At 58.5% G+C, this 15,652-nt stretch overlaps 1 protein-coding gene across 1 annotated transcript in view; it reads left to right on the top strand.

The window, feature by feature from the left end:
* Window positions 1–15,652, top strand: part of MAEA (macrophage erythroblast attacher) — a 49,221-nt gene that overhangs the window by 25,618 nt on the left and 7,951 nt on the right. The window contains exons 3-5 of the mRNA XM_030801140.1: window positions 1,261–1,464; window positions 6,618–6,740; window positions 11,018–11,094. Coding sequence (XP_030657000.1) covers window positions 1,261–1,464; window positions 6,618–6,740; window positions 11,018–11,094 — 404 coding nt within the window. The remainder of the gene's footprint in view (window positions 1–1,260; window positions 1,465–6,617; window positions 6,741–11,017; window positions 11,095–15,652) is intronic.

Raw genomic sequence — 15,652 nt, 5'->3', positions numbered from 1 at the left:
CAGCCTAGCCAACATGGCGAAACCCCGTCTCTATTAAAAATACAAAAAAATTAGCTAGGCATGGTGTGCGCCTGTGGTCCCAGCTACTCAGGCGGCTGAGGCAGGAGAATCACTTGAACCCAGGAGCTGGAGGTTGCAGTGAGCTGAGGTCGCACCACTGCACTTCAGCCTGCACAGAGACTCTGTCTCTTTAAAAAAAAAAAAAGATTCAGAATTTAAAAGGAATTAAAACTTCAAGAAATGGGAAATATAATAACCAAAAATGAAAAACTCAACATTTGCCTATAATAGTTAACAGTTAGACAAAGCTGAAGACAGAATTAGTGAACTGGAGGGTGCGTCTGAAGTAACGACCTAGAATGGAGCACAGAGACTGAAGAATCCAAGTGTCTGCGAGAGTAAAGCACAGAATAGAGCAGAAACCTGTGGCGTGTTTCACCAGAGCCCACCAGTGGGTGGGGACAGAGATGGCATGGGGGGAGTGACCAAGGTTTCGGAACTGATGAGTACCACCAGGTCAGAATCCGACACAGGGTAAGTGAAAATAAACTGACACGGGATTTTCCCGTGGTGGATCCAAAGAAAACAGAGACAAAGAAATATTGGAAAAGCAACTGAGGGCAAAAGATCACTTCCAAAGAGGCAACAGACAGCCGGACAGCCGATTTCTGCACAGCAGTTGGAAGCCAAAATTAGTAGAATGTGCTGAAAGAAGCCAACCTGTATGCCGGATCTGTCCAGTAGTCAGTCGCCGTGCTTGCTGTTAAATTGTAACGAAGAATTCAGTTCCTCAGTTGCACCGCTGCCCTTCAGTGTGTGGCAGCCACGTGGGCTGGTGGCAGCTGTGTTGGGCAGCGCAGGCCTGGAACGTTTCTATCTAGCCTGATTCATTTTTAACAAAATTGACTTTAAGAGAAAAAGTGTTGCAAAAGATTTTTTAAAGTCACCTTATAATGATAAACAGTTTAACCAGAAAGGCGTAGCAAATTTGAAATTGTATGCATCTGGCAACATGGCTTCAGGGTATATCAATATAAAGCCAGAAATAACAGAGAGAAGCTGCAGATCCAGGGTGGTGGATTTTCACTGCCTCCGTCTGCAGCTCTTGGGCCAGGCACACCTGCCTCGCGGACTCGGTAGAGCACGGTTTTGTTTCTGTCCCGTAATCCCCGCTTTTCTCCTTGTGAGTGTTGTGGCCTCCCTTGGCGCAGGACTGCAGGGCGTCCCTGTCCTGAACGTCCTCTGTTGTATGTGGTTCAGGCGGTGGAGTCCATCCAGGCCGAGGACGAGAGCGCCAAGCTGTGCAAGCGCCGGATCGAGCACCTCAAAGAGCACAGCAGCGACCAGCCCGCGGCGGCCGGCGTGTGGAAGAGGAAGCGCATGGACCGCATGATGGTGGAGCACCTGCTGCGCTGCGGCTACTACAACACGGCCGTGAAGCTGGCGCGCCAGAGCGGCATCGAGGTGGGTGCCCGCCAGATGCAGGCACGGCGCCCCAGCCGGCCCCGGGCCTACGGCCAGCTGCCCTGTGGCATGTCCCCCGGCATGCCTGTGTTCCCCTCCCCCCACCCCCGTGTGCGTGTGTTCCCCCCTCCACACTGTCCCCCTCCCCCCGTGTGCGTGTGTCCCCCCCAGTGTGTGCGTGTCCCCCTCCCCTCCGTGTGCATGTCCCCACTCCCCGTGTGCGTGTTTCTCCCCCACCCCGTGTGTCTGCGCTGTGGTGAGGGCCTCCTCCCCAGCTGAGAGGCCCTGACCCTTGGTGGAAACGCACCTGGGACTTTGCTTTCTGAAGTCAGGAAGTCAGTGTCTAAGGGGCTCTCCAAGTTCTTCTCATTTCCCTGTGGTGTCTCCACACATCCTGCTTAGGATTTTCCCACCTGATACCTGCATCCCGGCTTTCGCGCTGGCACATGCTCCATTGCTGCCTTGTGAGAGCTTTGCCTTTATCTCAGGCGGGGTGCATTTTCCGTGTTTTCTGCGGCACCCTGTTTGGCTGTAGAAACACATGGCACCCTTGCCCTCCACGGGTGCAGCTGAGCAGATGCCGGGCGGTGCTGCCCTCTGGCACCTTTAGGCCAGGTTAGCTGGGGCGGCCCCTCTGCCATCAGGCAGTTGTCCACTGCCATGGGGGCCCATGGCAGTTGGAGCCTCCCGGACCATCACTTGGGCCTGTTGTTCTTGCCCCTGTCCAGATCCCGCTGTGGGAGCACAGCCTCACCTGACTCGGGTTAAGGTGGCATCCGTGTTCCATTTGACTAAGATGACAGCATTTGAGAACCTCTCAGGCAGGACTTGTGCGAGAGGAGTGTGCCCCATGGCCCTGCCCGGGCCCAGCCTCCCCATGCCCAGCCATGCGCCTGGCCCCACAGGCCTCCCTCCCGTGCTGCTCCCTGCCACGGCTCCTCAGCCCACCTCCTCCCTGCTTCTCTCTAAGCAGGGGTCTTCTCTCTTTCCACGGCTTAAATCCCACCCACATGTGTGTGGCTCCCACCTGGGGCATGATGGGCCTCAGCCCTGGCCGCATTTAACCCTAGCACAAGGCTCCCTTCCCAGCCTTGGAGGTGGCCTCACATTGTGCAGTCCAAGGCCTCGGGTGCCTGTGGGGCCACACTCACGCCCCCATGCGGCCATCTGCAGGCCCTGCTGGCTCGAAGCCTCCCCCACACTCCTGTCCCGCTCCTGCCCAGCTTCCCCGCCTCGAGGCACTCCAGACTCACCTGCAGGCCCACCCGGCCCCACACTCCAGACTCACCTGCAGGCCCACCCGGCCCCACACTCCAGACTCACCTGCAGGCCCACCCGGCCCCACACTCTAGACTCATCCCCAGGCCCACCCTGGTCCCACACTCCAGATTCACCTGCAGGCCCACCCGGCCCCACACTCTGGACTCACCCGCAGGCCCCACACTCTGGACCCACGTGCAGGCCCCACACTCCGGACTCACCCGCAGACCCACCTGGCTCCACCCTCTTGCTGGCTCCCGTCCTCGGCATTTGTCCCACACCTCGTTCAGCTTCTCTCAGATGCTGCCCTGGGTGGAGCGGCACCTTCCCACCCACGCCTTCTCCCCACTGCTGCACAGCCTCTCTGCTCGTGTGTGTGTGGTGTCCGTCCTGCCCTCCAGGAGGGGATTGGCGAGCAGCTGCCCAGTGGGCAGGGTGAACGAGTGAGTCCTCGTGTCCTGGAGGCCCTCACCTGCCCACACCTGCACAGCACTGTTGCTCTCGGCACCCCTGGGGTGTGGCGTCTCGGTTCACAAGCATGAGTGTGACGTGTCACTGCTGTGCCATGAGTGGATCTGCCAGATGGCAAAGTGCACTGGTCCTCTGCGGTGACCGGGGCTGGTGCCCCTGGGTGCCCTGCAGTCTTGTTGAGTTTCCGAAGTCTCCAGGTCATGACTCGCAGCCACTCCAGTGTGCACCCAACATTCTTGTCGCTGGACGGGGTTGTCTGTGATGCCTCTGCCGTGCTGCCCACCGGGCCCCTGTGGCCCCCATCTGGTGCCATTTTTCCTCCACCTGGGTGTCAGGGAAGGGCATTCTCGCCTGCACCTGCCCAGGCTCATGTGACGGACAGTGGGGCCAGCACATGTCCGCTCCGGTGCCCCGTCCCACATGCCTGTCCCGCCCACCTGCCTCCTTGGCCCCGGGTGCCCGGCTTCCCCCAGTGCACAGGCCCTCACTCCGTGCTGCCTACATGTCCTGGCTGCCTGGGGCGGCCCCCTGTGTGTTCACAGATAACCTAGCTGTCCTCTCCTACACGCCCAGCACACTGTCCTTGGGACCTACAGGGTGTGGCCAAGCAACCTGGTGGTGGCTGCTGAAGCATGAGCTGTGGGTGCCCCTGGCCCCAGCGAACGTGCGCTGTGTTGGGGGAGAGAGGCGTGAGGTGAAAGAAGGGGGTCCTGTGGTGGGCACGGGCCACGCATTCCACAGAGGTGTGTAGAGCAGGGTGGATGTGGGAGGGTTGATGATTCTAAGGCAGGTTGGAGTAGGCCTCAGCAGGGTGAGACAGGCTAGACTCAAGGTGTTGGGGCGCCCTGAGTGTCTGTCCCAAAGAGGGCCTGGAGCTGCTGTGTGGAAGAAGGCGGGCGTGTGTGGAGCTCACGAGGACTGGGTTAGGGGGGAGGGGTTCTTCCTGCTGAGATGCTCTGGAGGGCGTTGAGCTGAGGCATCACTTTTGACCACAGGTGACCACGGCACTAGGAAGCCCTGGGGAAGGTGCTGCTGTGGCTGAGGGGAGCTGCCAGGTTGTGGAAATGTAAACCCCGGCTGCACTGGTTAGACCTGGACTTCCTGTAGGGGGCACCATGGAATTCCCACGCGGGACCCCGGTTTCGTACCTGTGCACCAAAATTCCCGTGCGCCAAAATTGGAGACGTAACAAACTTAAGAAAATAACCTCACACTCTGGATTGGAGCAAGGTCCCAGACGAGACAGGACAGGAAGCTGCTGCCGAGGGAAGGCCACCCAGGAACAGGGCAGGAAGCCTGCTGCTGAGGGAAGGCCGCCCAGGAACAGGACAGGAAGCCTGCTGCCGAGGGAAGGCTGCCCAGGAACAGGACAGGAAGCCTGCTGCCGAGGGAAGGCTGCCCAGGAGGGGCAGAACAGAGTCCTCAGTGTGACTGGTGCTGTGCACCTGCCTGTGCCGCCTTAGAAATCAGCATGACAGGCTGGACGCAGGGCTCTCAACCTGTAATCCCAGCACTCTGGGAGGCTGAGGCGAGTGGATCTGTTGAGCCCAGGAGTTTGAGACCAGCCTGGGCAGCAAAGCGAGAACCCTTCTCTACAAAATTTTTTTCAAATTAGCTGGGAGTGTTGGCGGGTGCCTGGGGTCCCAGCTACTCTGGAGGCTGCAATGGGAGGATCACTTGAGCCCAGGAGGCAGAGGCTGCAGTGAGCCAAGATTGCACCACTGCACTCCAGCCTGGGCAACAGGACGACACCCTGTCTCAAAACAAACAAGCAGAAGTCAGCGTGAGCATTTCGTGTGAGACAGAAAACCAGTTCACTTAGACGGTTTTCAGTTTCAGTTGACCTATGAGCCTGCTGCCAGCTGTCCTCACATCTTTCCTGTGACTCACAACCGGAGACCTGGATGTTGGAGAAACCCTCAGTAAGAGATCCAGCTGAGTTCAGACCCCGAGGCTGTGTGGACGGGACATGAGGCAGGAGATAGACGAGGAGCCACCTTCTGAAATTTAGAGCAAAACTACAAAACAAGGCCTTTGGGAGACCAGGGTGGGAGCATCACTTGAGCCCAGGAGTTCAAGACCAGCCTGGGCAATGTGGCAAGACCCTATTTGTATAAAAATAAAAAATTAGCTGGGCATGGTGGTGTGCGCCTGTAGTCCCAGCGACTCAGGAGGCTGAGGTGGGATGATCACTTGAGCCCAGGAATTTGAGGCAACAGTGAGCCATGATCTCACCACTGCATTCCATCCAGTCTGGACAAGAGAGCAAGACCCTGTCTCAAAAAAAATATATTTTTTTAAGTTGCAAAACACAGCAAGACTTTGTGGGAGACCCAACATTCACCTGCCCTGAAGGGGCTTCAGAAAAGAATCATCAAAGCAAACATGCAAGAAAACGCTATGAAGGGGCTTCAGAAAAGAAATCATCAAAGCAAACGTTAAAGAAAACGCTATGAATGGGTTTCAGAAAAGAGAAATCGTCAAAGCAGACATGCAGGAAAACGTTATGAAGGGGTTTCAGAAACGAAATCATCAAACAAAAGGTGCAAGAAAACAACGTTATGAGGGGTTTCAGAAAAGAGAAATCATCAAAGAAAACAGCGCATCTGTGAGGCCGGTGGTCCAGACGTGGGGCTGTGGGACCCAAGTGGTGAACTGTGTCTCACCCTGGGCCACTGGGTCCTGGGCCGTGTGCAGGCGGAGGTGCTGTCCTTGGTCCCACTCGGGAAGGTCAGGAGTCATTGCTGCTGAGGACCACCTCCCCAGCCTTGCAGTGCCTGGTAGAGTCCCGGGCTGGCTACTGTCCTGCCCGCACCGGAGACCATGGGTTCCACTGCTAGGCACTGAGCACCCACCCCCTGTGCCCGGCCACTAGCGGAGCCTTGATGCTAAGCCTGGGTTACTCTGTTTTTTGGGGTTTGTTTTTTTTTTTTGCTTTCATATAAATCATTGGTTGTAACTACCGCAATATCAGCCATAATGTGTTTATGTATTATTTAGCATTTATTATTTGTTTACCGTTGATTTTGAAATGAGGGGGCTGCCCAGGGAGGGGCTGTAGATGTGCTGGGGGGCTGTGGGGAGTGGAGATGGGGCCGCCTGGCATGTGACCTGGCTCCGCCTGCGTGTGTGTCTCAGCACCTCCTCTCCGTGGGACAGGCAGGGCCAGCCTGGCTCCCTTGCCCAGCTATGGCTGCTGTCCACGTGAGCGTCTGACCTTTTGGTCCTTGGGGGCTGTTCTGTTCCTAGGATCTCAGAGTGGCCCTCAGTAGTCCACGAGTGCAGACCCACAGTGTGGACTGGAGATGCATCTTGAGCGGTGGCCAGTGCTGGGCCTGCCTCATGGAGGCTGGGGTGCGGGAGGGTGGCGTGGGGGCCTTGAGCCAGCACATTCTGACCAGGTGCTGCTTCCTTCCTCTAAGGACCTAGTGAATATTGAGATGTTCCTGACGGCCAAAGAGGTGGAGGAGTCCCTGGAGAGGCGTGAGACGGCCACCTGCCTGGCCTGGTGCCATGACAACAAGTCCCGGCTCCGGAAGATGAAGGTGCATGGACTCCCAGGTTGGGGTGGGGGTGGGTCGGGGCCGAGGCTGCGCCACCTGCCCTGGAGCCAGCACCCCCTTGCCTGGTGGTTCACAGTAGTTTGGTTTTGGTTTGTAAGGTGGGGATTGGGTTTGGGAGTTTTTTTGGTGGCTGTGTTACACTTTTAGGCTAAAATCTGGAAAAGTGCACCTCATTTGGCATTACAGTTTGCATACACCTGGCATGAGGCTCAGAAGGGGTGAGTTACGGGAGGCTGACCACGTGCACACAGCATGTTTGGGGCTGCTGGGCTTGGAGCCTGGAGACAGGTCAGTCCCGCTCCATGGGGGCTACTCCGTGGGCTCCCTGCACTCAGTTACAGACACAGAAAAGCTGGTTGGGAAGTCACTGTCCATCTGCGAGGCTGCAGAGCTCTGGGCTGTGATATTGTTAATGAATACCCACTTTTCTTTTTTTTTTTTTGAGACGGAGTCTCGCTCTGTCACCAGGATGGAGTGCAGTGGCATGATCTTGGCTCACTTGCCTCCGGTGTTCAAGCGATTCTCTTGCCTCGGCCTCCTGAGTAGCTGGGATTATAGGCACGCGCCACCATGCCCAGCTAATTTTTGTATTTTTAGTAGACATGGGATTTCACCACGTTGGCCAGGATGGTCTCGATCTCCTGACCTTGTGATCCACCTGCCTCAACCTCCCAAAGTGCTGGGATTACAGGCGTGAGCCACCGTGCCCGGCCGAGTACCCACTTTTCTAGAGACCAAAAGAAGCTTAAGAAATGGACTCTTAAGCGACAGAATTTAAACCTGCTTATTAAAAGGCATTGTCACCCTAGGGACTTGCAGAAATGTTTTAACTTATGTTAACACCTCTGCCTCCATTAGCAAAACTTTTCTATTTTCTAAACTGAGCGCTGCTTTAACCTCACCCTGGCTGAGTTTGGCAGGGTGCATGCAGTTACCAGCCAGGAGTGACACACTGCCACTCAGGGCCGCCAAAACGAGCACGAAGCAAAGACGGGACAAAAAAGTAGAGCGGCTAGTGGCTCCCGTAAAGAGAGTTAGGATCTTAGTATGGAAACCCTAAAAGGAAAGCCAGAATTGGTATGTAACCTGTGGCGCCCCCACACAGTGCCAGCCCCACACTCCCTTACAGAGAGCCGGCACACGCCTCACAGTGGGAACTCCACCAGGGCTGTTTCCTGTGGCGGTCAGAGGGAAGATAGGTTCTTGGTGCTGCCAGGATATTTCTGCAAGCCCTAATTACCTACCAGACAGTGTTGCTGGAGGATGTTGGGGGCTTGCCACGAGCACACGACCTGTCTGAAGCTGCTGTGGGGACAGGTAGGGCCAGGGCTCGGGGCCCTGAATGCATGCCTGGTGGACGAGTGTGCCTGGTGTTGGATGAAGTTGAGATTGGTATTGGATGATTTGAGATTGGATGCCTGGTGGATGAGTGTGTCTGGTGTTGGATGAAGTTGAGATTGGTTGCCTGGTGGATGAGTGTGCCTGGTGTTGGATGAGTGTGCCTGGTGTTGGATGAGTTGAGATTGGATGAGCGTGCCTGGTGTTGGATGAGTTGAGACTGGATGCCTGGTGGATGAGTGTGTCTGGTGCTGGATGAAGTTGAGATTGGATGCCTGGTGTATGAGTGTGCCTGGTGTTGGATGAGTTGAGATTGGATGAGCGTGCCTGGTGTTGGATGAAGTCGAGACTGGACGGGGCCTGAATCCATGTTTGGATGCTGTCCAGAAATACGCCCTTAAGACTCCAAATGACATGAAAACATGCCCGGTACGAGATGCAGCCGAGCCAGATGGGGTATACGGCTGTCTATGCAGTCTGCTCAGATGTGCCCGCACGCCAGGGAGTGTGTGGGGAGGCAGGGAGGAGCCAGACGGTGCTCTAACGGGTCCCTGGGACAAGCTGTGAGAACCTAGATGGGAAAAGAAACTTGAGACCCAAGTTTTACCTGGCTGGGAAATGGATTTCACAGGTGTGGGTGGGTGAGTGGCCCTGAAGGCCCCTGAAGGCAGTGATTTGTTTGCTGCACGTCTATGCAAAAGCCACACGGAGCCATCAGTGTGGGCGCCTGTCGCAGGGCGGGCACAGCCTTGTTGGCGCTCCACGCCGTATGGGACAGTGTAGACTCAGTGTTTTAGATTTGGGTCTGAATAGCTAAGTTTCACGACATAGACACACTTACATATTAGTGGACCAATTGAAAGTAACCTACTAGAGCAAAAGGTGTCATTGAAAAGCAGGTTTGAGGTGTCTATTGTGTGAAGCGGTAACCTAGAGTGGGCCCAGAGTCCTGCTCTTCTAGAGCACCCCCTCGGCAGCTGCTTCCTGCCTTTACACAGAGCCCCGGCACTCACCTGCTCTAGACACGGCAGCCATCAGGCAGCCCCTGGGAGGCAGGTGGGGCCCTGGTGGGGAGCCTCTGTTTCTTCCCACTGGCCGTCCCCTTCCTCTCCTGCTGGGCTGGCTTTGGAGGGAGCGAAGTGCTGACCGAAGTCTGTCTGCTGATTAGTGGGGTGGGGACTCAGGACCCTGGGATGACCTTGTGCCTCTCGGCTGGTTTGTACCAAGCCTGGCACTCCCCACCCAGAGCCTGTGCCACCGCTGGGGTCAGAGACAGTCCTCCTGCCCCAGCTTGGAGCAAGCCTGTGAGTTCTGCGTCCAGCCTGTTGACCCGTCTTTCTAGGGACACAGGGCGGTGAGGGGTTGAGGGCACAGGGCAAGGGTAGCAGGGCAGGGACCTGAGCCCCTCTGAGCCCCACCCTGGAAGGCAGGTGGCCCCCGGGGGGTCTGGGCAGCCCAGTCCTCCCCACACCCATGTGGAGCCACTGCTGTGGGTGCTCTGTGCGTCGGGGCAGCAAGGCTGGCAGGCAGGGTGGGCTGGAGCACAGGGGCCTCCTCAGAAAGCTCAGTGGGAAAAGCTCTGGGAAATGGAAGTGATGAGCTTCGACTTAAATGCAGTGATCCGGGGTGGATTCATTTGCCACGTAGAGTCTCTGTTCATGCCATCCTGAGATCCAGACCATGTGAACTCAGTGACAAATGCGGCCCCAGCCCAAGACTCGCTCCGTGGTGCCCACGCCTATATCCTGTTTCCGGGGTGAAGCCCCGAGAATGTCCTGAAACCACACAGAAGATCTTACGGTTTAGACGGACATGTCACTTCCGTAGAATCCGCGTCTCATCTTGGATGACTGTGGTCAATGTTGCCGCTGCCCCCACCCCAGCCACAAGTCTCGGCCCACGGTGGACTGAGGTTGCTGAGATTTCAGAGTGAGGGTTGGGCTTCCCTTAGCTGCACGTGAGAGGCTCATAGGCAGACACGTGGGACTTGGTCCTGCAGGAGCTTCCCCTGCAGCCCCCGCCGCAGGCATGGTGCCGTCAGCCAGCAGCCCCAAGTCAGCCTCTCTCTGTCTTCTACACATCCTGGAAGCGCCCTCCCTTCACGCGAGCCACCCCTCGGCCTGGCAGCCACCTAGGACCTCAGTGTCCCCTGGGCCAGGCCTCCGTTCCGTGTGCTACCCGCCTGGGGCCTCGGCACTGGCCCTGGCTTCTGCTGGCCATGTTCCCGCCAGGTGTCTGTGTGGTCCCCCGTCCATAACCTCGGCGCAGGCGCTCCCCGCCCTGCTGACCTGGGTCCTGCCTGCTCTAAGCTTACTTCTCTGCCTCATGCCCCTGTGAGGCAACAGCCAGCACCCCCACATGTGGTCCCTGTCTCCTCCCCACCCGGTGCATCAGTGCCCCGGGACAGGACTTGCCCATGTTCTCCCAGAACAGCCCCGGGCTCAAGCCAGCACCCAGTCTACACTCGGGACAGATGGGTCCACAGGCCCAGTGGGGGTGTAAAGGAGGAAGCAGTGGCATCAGGGCGGGACCCAGGAAGCTGCTTTGTCCTTGCAGATGGGTTGGTGCCTTTGCTCCAGCGGCTGCACCTGCTGCTCTGCCCTCCCAGCATCTCCCAGGCCCGTGCTCCTGGAAGCGCCCTGAGTGCCCCGGCCTTCGGGTTGAAATGCTGGGCGGCTGCACGCCCCACCGCAGCTGCAGGAGCAGGGGCGGGACTCACATTCAGAACCCAGTGTTCCCTGGAAAGTCTGCTGCAGGTTGACGTGGCAGCTTCAGCCTCAGCCCTGCCTTCCCCGTGCCTGTGAGAGAGGGGTTCAGAGCTTTGGTTGTGGGGTCTGCTGGTGGACATGCGGGTGTGGCACCCGGGCACCTGGGCTCTGTGGGATGTGCTGTCTAAGCCCTCGTCTTGTCTTTGCCCTCAGAGCTGCCTGGAGTTCAGCCTCAGAATCCAGGAGTTCATTGAACTCATCCGGCAGAATAAGAGACTGGACGCTGTGAGGTAGGCATCGCGGTCGTGCGGCTCCTCGAGGGAGGGCAGGATGTTTGGCTGCGGCCCCTGCCGGCCCTCCCTGTCGTAGTCTGGGTCCTGGGATGTCCCCTGGGTCTTGAGTCTGACCCCTGCCCGCTCAGGTGGCTGCTTCTCCCACTGTTCCTGAATAGGACTTGGGGAGTGAGGCCTGGAGCCTGGCAGGGCCCCCACCAAGGTGTGGCCCCAGGTGAGCATCCAGACCCCCGTGGCTGCCAGGGGAACAGCTTTGAGGTCCGGACCATCCACGTAAAACACGTGGATCAGGCTCCTGGCACCCCCTTTCCACGTAGGAAAGTGCCGCCAGCCTCTGTAGCTTGGGAATGTCTCTGACATGTGGTCCTCAGGTAGCTCCAAGCGTCCTGAGCTTGGGAATGTCCCTCAGGGTCATTGGGGAGTGTTGACAGCGTGTGATGAGGGCACTTGTGGGTTCTCCGGCCTGTCTCCAACCCAAGGGCGGCGTGCAGTGAGCTGAGGTCAGCGGCGCCCTGGTGGTCAGGCCTGAGGAGGGGATGCTGGCTGTCACTGTGGCTCAGCCCAGTTGGGGTGCACGGTGACTGCAAAGTAAGAGAGGCTGTCCGCTGGCTTCCTGCTGGCTCCCCAGAGTGGGCATCGTCAAGCAGCAGTGGGCCCTGGCCTGGGCGGTGTCGGCCAGTTCGTGCTCACCCCATCTCGGGGCAGGGCTGCTCCTTGAGTGCTGGGTCATCTCGCTCACTTTTGTGGAGGTTCCTGAGCAGCGAAGCCTTGCGGTGACGCTTGAGTTGCTGTGTGGGGTGTGTGGGCCTGGCTGGCCCTCAGCTCCCGGGCGAGTGCCCAGCAGGTATGTGTTTGCCAGGAGGGGGCGCCTGTCTGTGCCCACAGAAACCCGGCTGTGACTCCCTGCCCTTGCGTGGGCCCTGGAGAGGCCCGGGGTCCTGCTCTGGCTCCTGATGCCAACCTGGGCGCATGGTGGCAGGTCAGGCCTCGTCTTCATGCACAAGTGAGCCAGGCCTGCGGCAGGGGAGCTCACCTCCCTTCTGTGCCTGAGGGCTAAAGCGGGGATCTCGGGACCTGGCCCAGTGGAGAGTGGTGCGTGAGCGTTGTGGGGATACGGCCAGGGGCGCCCTGTCAAGAGGAGGGGCTCCCGCTCTGCTCTGGCCTCTGTGTGGCCTCGGTGCCTGTGTCGCTGGCCTCTGTCCGGCCGCAGCCTGCTTCCATCCCAAGTCAGCCTCCGTCTCCTTAAGGGCCCCAGCCACTGTCAGCCCAGGAGTCTGAAAACAAAACGTGTCCATCCTGGAGTCCCTCCGTCACAGGTGTCTTCATCTGGGCGGCAGCTGGCTCCGCTTAGGGTCTGTTTCCCTGTGTTACCCCCACTCCGTATAGGGTCTCTTTGCCTGTGTTCCCCCCCTTCTGGGTAGGATCTTTGTGCCTGTGTTCCCCCCCCCCCCACCGCGTAGGGTCTCTTTGCCTGTGTTCCCCCCCCTCTGGGTAGGATCTTTGTGCCTGTGTTCCCCGCCCCCCCCGCGTAGGGTCTCTTTGCCTGTGTTCCCCCCCCCTTTGGGTAGGGTCTTTGTGCCTGTGTTCCCCCTTCTGGGTAGAATCTGCCCTAGAGACTCGCAGGGCCTCCGCCTCATAATGTCGGAGCCAAGCTCAGAGTTGCGCCCTCTGCGGCCTTGTCTGTTGCAGGGGAGCAGGCAGGTCCCAGGAAGTGCGTGTCCTTCCTCCCCCACGCAGACATGTGCTGCCCCGAAGCCTCAGCAGCCAGCCGGGCAGGCGTGGCAGACAACACCCCACTGTCTTGGGGGCAGGCGTGGTGTGAGCTACGTCCGCTGCTGGGGCCGTCTTGGGAGTGGGTCTCCAGGTGCCAGGGCCTGGTCAGGGAAGTCCGGCCTCAGCTCAGCGTGGCCCTGGAGCCACCCACAAGGCACACGGGAGCTGGGCTGGGGTGGCAGGTGGGGCGTCGGCAGGACGTTTGTGGGGTGAGGGAGTGCGGGTGTCTGGCTGGGAGCCCAGAGGGTGGTGTGTATCTCTGAGGCTGGACAAGAGGGAAGGCGGAGAAGCCTGGCCACGTGTCTCCTGAGGGCTCCAGGCAGGGCCCTGTCACCTGCTCTGCCAGGGGCCCAGCCCGCAGGAGCTTCCCGTCCACCTCTGAACTCACGGTCCACATGGCGCTGGAGCGTGGGGCACCATCTGCAGGGCTTGAGGCCAGCAGCCCAGCCTCTGGGTCCACTGGGGCAGGCGAGGTGAGTCCTGCCGTCTGTGGAGCCAGCGTGCTGGGCCGGGCAGGGGGCCTCGTTGGCTGGGGTGGCTGCAGCTCCGCCCTGCCAGGGGCATTTGTGGGTTTTTGTGACATGCGAAAGTAGGAGCTGCTAGTGATTAACTTTTAATGCTTTTAATTTTTAGTCAATGAGTAAGTGAATCCCTGACCCCAGGCGGCTGGGCCTGGCCTGCACTTCTTGGGCTTTGTGAGCGGCTGCGTGCCGTCCGTCGCACACCCACGCCTCAGCCTGGCCAGGCCCAGTGTAGGAATTTTGTCTTCTGGGTGTTCTCTCTCTCTCTCTCTTTTTTTTTTTTTTTTTTTTTTTTTGAGATTGAGTTTTGCTCTGTTGCTTGGCACAATCTCAGCTCACCGCAACCTCCGCCTCTGGGGTTCAAGTGATTGTCCTGCCTCAGCCTCTGAGTAGCTGGGATTACAGGCGCCCGCCACCACGCCTGGCTAATTTTTGTATTTTTAGTAGAGATGGGGTTTCACCATGTTGGCCAGGCTGGTTGTGAACTCCTGACCTCATGATCCACCCACCATGGCCTCCCAAAGTGCTGGGATTACAGGTGTGAGCCACCGAGCCTGGCCCGTGTGTTTATATTTTTAAAGAAAAATGGATGTTTTTGTGTTTCTTATGTTAGCTGCATTTAGTTTGTTAAAGAAAAGTCACGGTTTTGTTTCCCATTTCCTGTGGATGCACACCGTGCTGTTCTCCCCGGACCTGCTCTGAGGGCCCCACATCTGGGCTGCAGTTCTCTGTGTGCTGGGGCTGAATGCTGGCATCAGACGATCCGAAAAGAGTCAGCCGCCACTGTTAGGTTTTCTGTTTCTGTCTTGGGGTCAGGATTTGTGGATCAGGGACCTGGGGTGCGAGGTGAGGCAGCTTGTCAGGCAGACGATGTCTGTCTGGGGTTTGATTGATAGTGAGATAAGACACATAAACCAGGTCATGCAAATGAGATCTCATAGATGTCAACCACAGAGGTTAAATTCCCTCTCTTCAGCAGCTCTGGGAGGAGGTGAGATGCCCTTTGAATCAAACAGCCCTGGTGGGCCGTGTTCTGTGCACATCTTGGCGTGTGACAAAGGTTGACTTGTCTCCAGAGATGGAATGAGGGGGTTGGGTGGGGCTCCTCCTAGACTCAGACCCACGCCCACCCACGCACTCCGGGAGGGGGATGCATGGGCACTGGAATCTCGGATGGCCGTCCCCAGCCCCTGCACACGCACCCTGCGGGGTTGGCCATGTGGACTCACCCCCGACTCCCAGTCCCTGCATATGTCCTGCGGGGTCAGCCGTGTGGATTCCCCAGGCTGGGTCCCAAGCCTGGACGCCCCCCACTCCCTGCGGCCCCAGGCTCTCCTGGTGGTGCTTCCACCACGTGGTCACCGTGCCATCCATCAAGGGGCTGCTGGGCCACCTCCTGCACTAACTCCAGTCTCTGCCAGACACTGCATCTTCTCCAAGGCCACCGTGAGCGCCTGGCACCTCCTCAGCCCTGTGTTCCTGGGTACATGCCTTGTTCTGGACAGCACAGAGCTGACGCACATGTGGGACTTGAGGCCCCTGGTTCTGTGCATTGGGGTCGCTTTGACGGAGGGGCTCTGAGGGCTGAGGATGTGTGGGCCCGTGTGAGGGTCATGACATGGGGGTGCAGGCCCTCAGGACAGCCAGAGGGACGGTGACCCTGTGTGTGTGGGAGGCATGAGAATGGGGACCCTGGGGGTGAGCAGGTGCCCGCTGGTTAGCTTGAAAGGGACCTGTTATGTTCTGCTTTGGTTTCTTGGTTGCCCAGCTGCAGATTGGAGTGGGGTTCTGGCCTGGAGTGGGCCTGTGTGCATCCCCCAGAGTTGGCTGAGGAAAGATCGTGGCTGCATGTGGTGTGTGGCACTCTCAGGGCTGAGAGGGCTGGGCCGGATCTGCAGGGAGTCCAGCCTGTGGGCTGAGGGAAGCTGTTGTTCTTTGGAAGGTTGTGCTGGGCGTCACTGCCGAACAGCAAGGACTGCAGCTGAGAAGACTACACGTCCTTGGTCCGCTGGGGCCACGGGGGCCACGGGGCGAGCATCCAGGGAAAGTGGGAATCCTCAGGGTTTGGGTTCCTTGTAAACCAGAATCGCTTTGGAGAGGCCTCAGGGGCAGGTGCCATTTGCAGTTCTGGTGTTTTCCGTGGGTCGTGTGTGTGGCTTGGGTGCCCTGTCCCCTGGAGGAAGGAGTGCCTGGTAGCTGCTCCTCCAGCTTCTGGGGAGCCGTACCTCCCGCCATCCCAGTCCCACCCAGCAGGTTGGCTT

This window comes from Nomascus leucogenys, chromosome 20 (genome assembly GCF_006542625.1).
Source record: "Nomascus leucogenys isolate Asia chromosome 20, Asia_NLE_v1, whole genome shotgun sequence".
Lineage (NCBI taxonomy): Eukaryota > Metazoa > Chordata > Mammalia > Primates > Hylobatidae > Nomascus > Nomascus leucogenys.
This window is presented reverse-complemented; position numbering and strand designations above follow the sequence as displayed.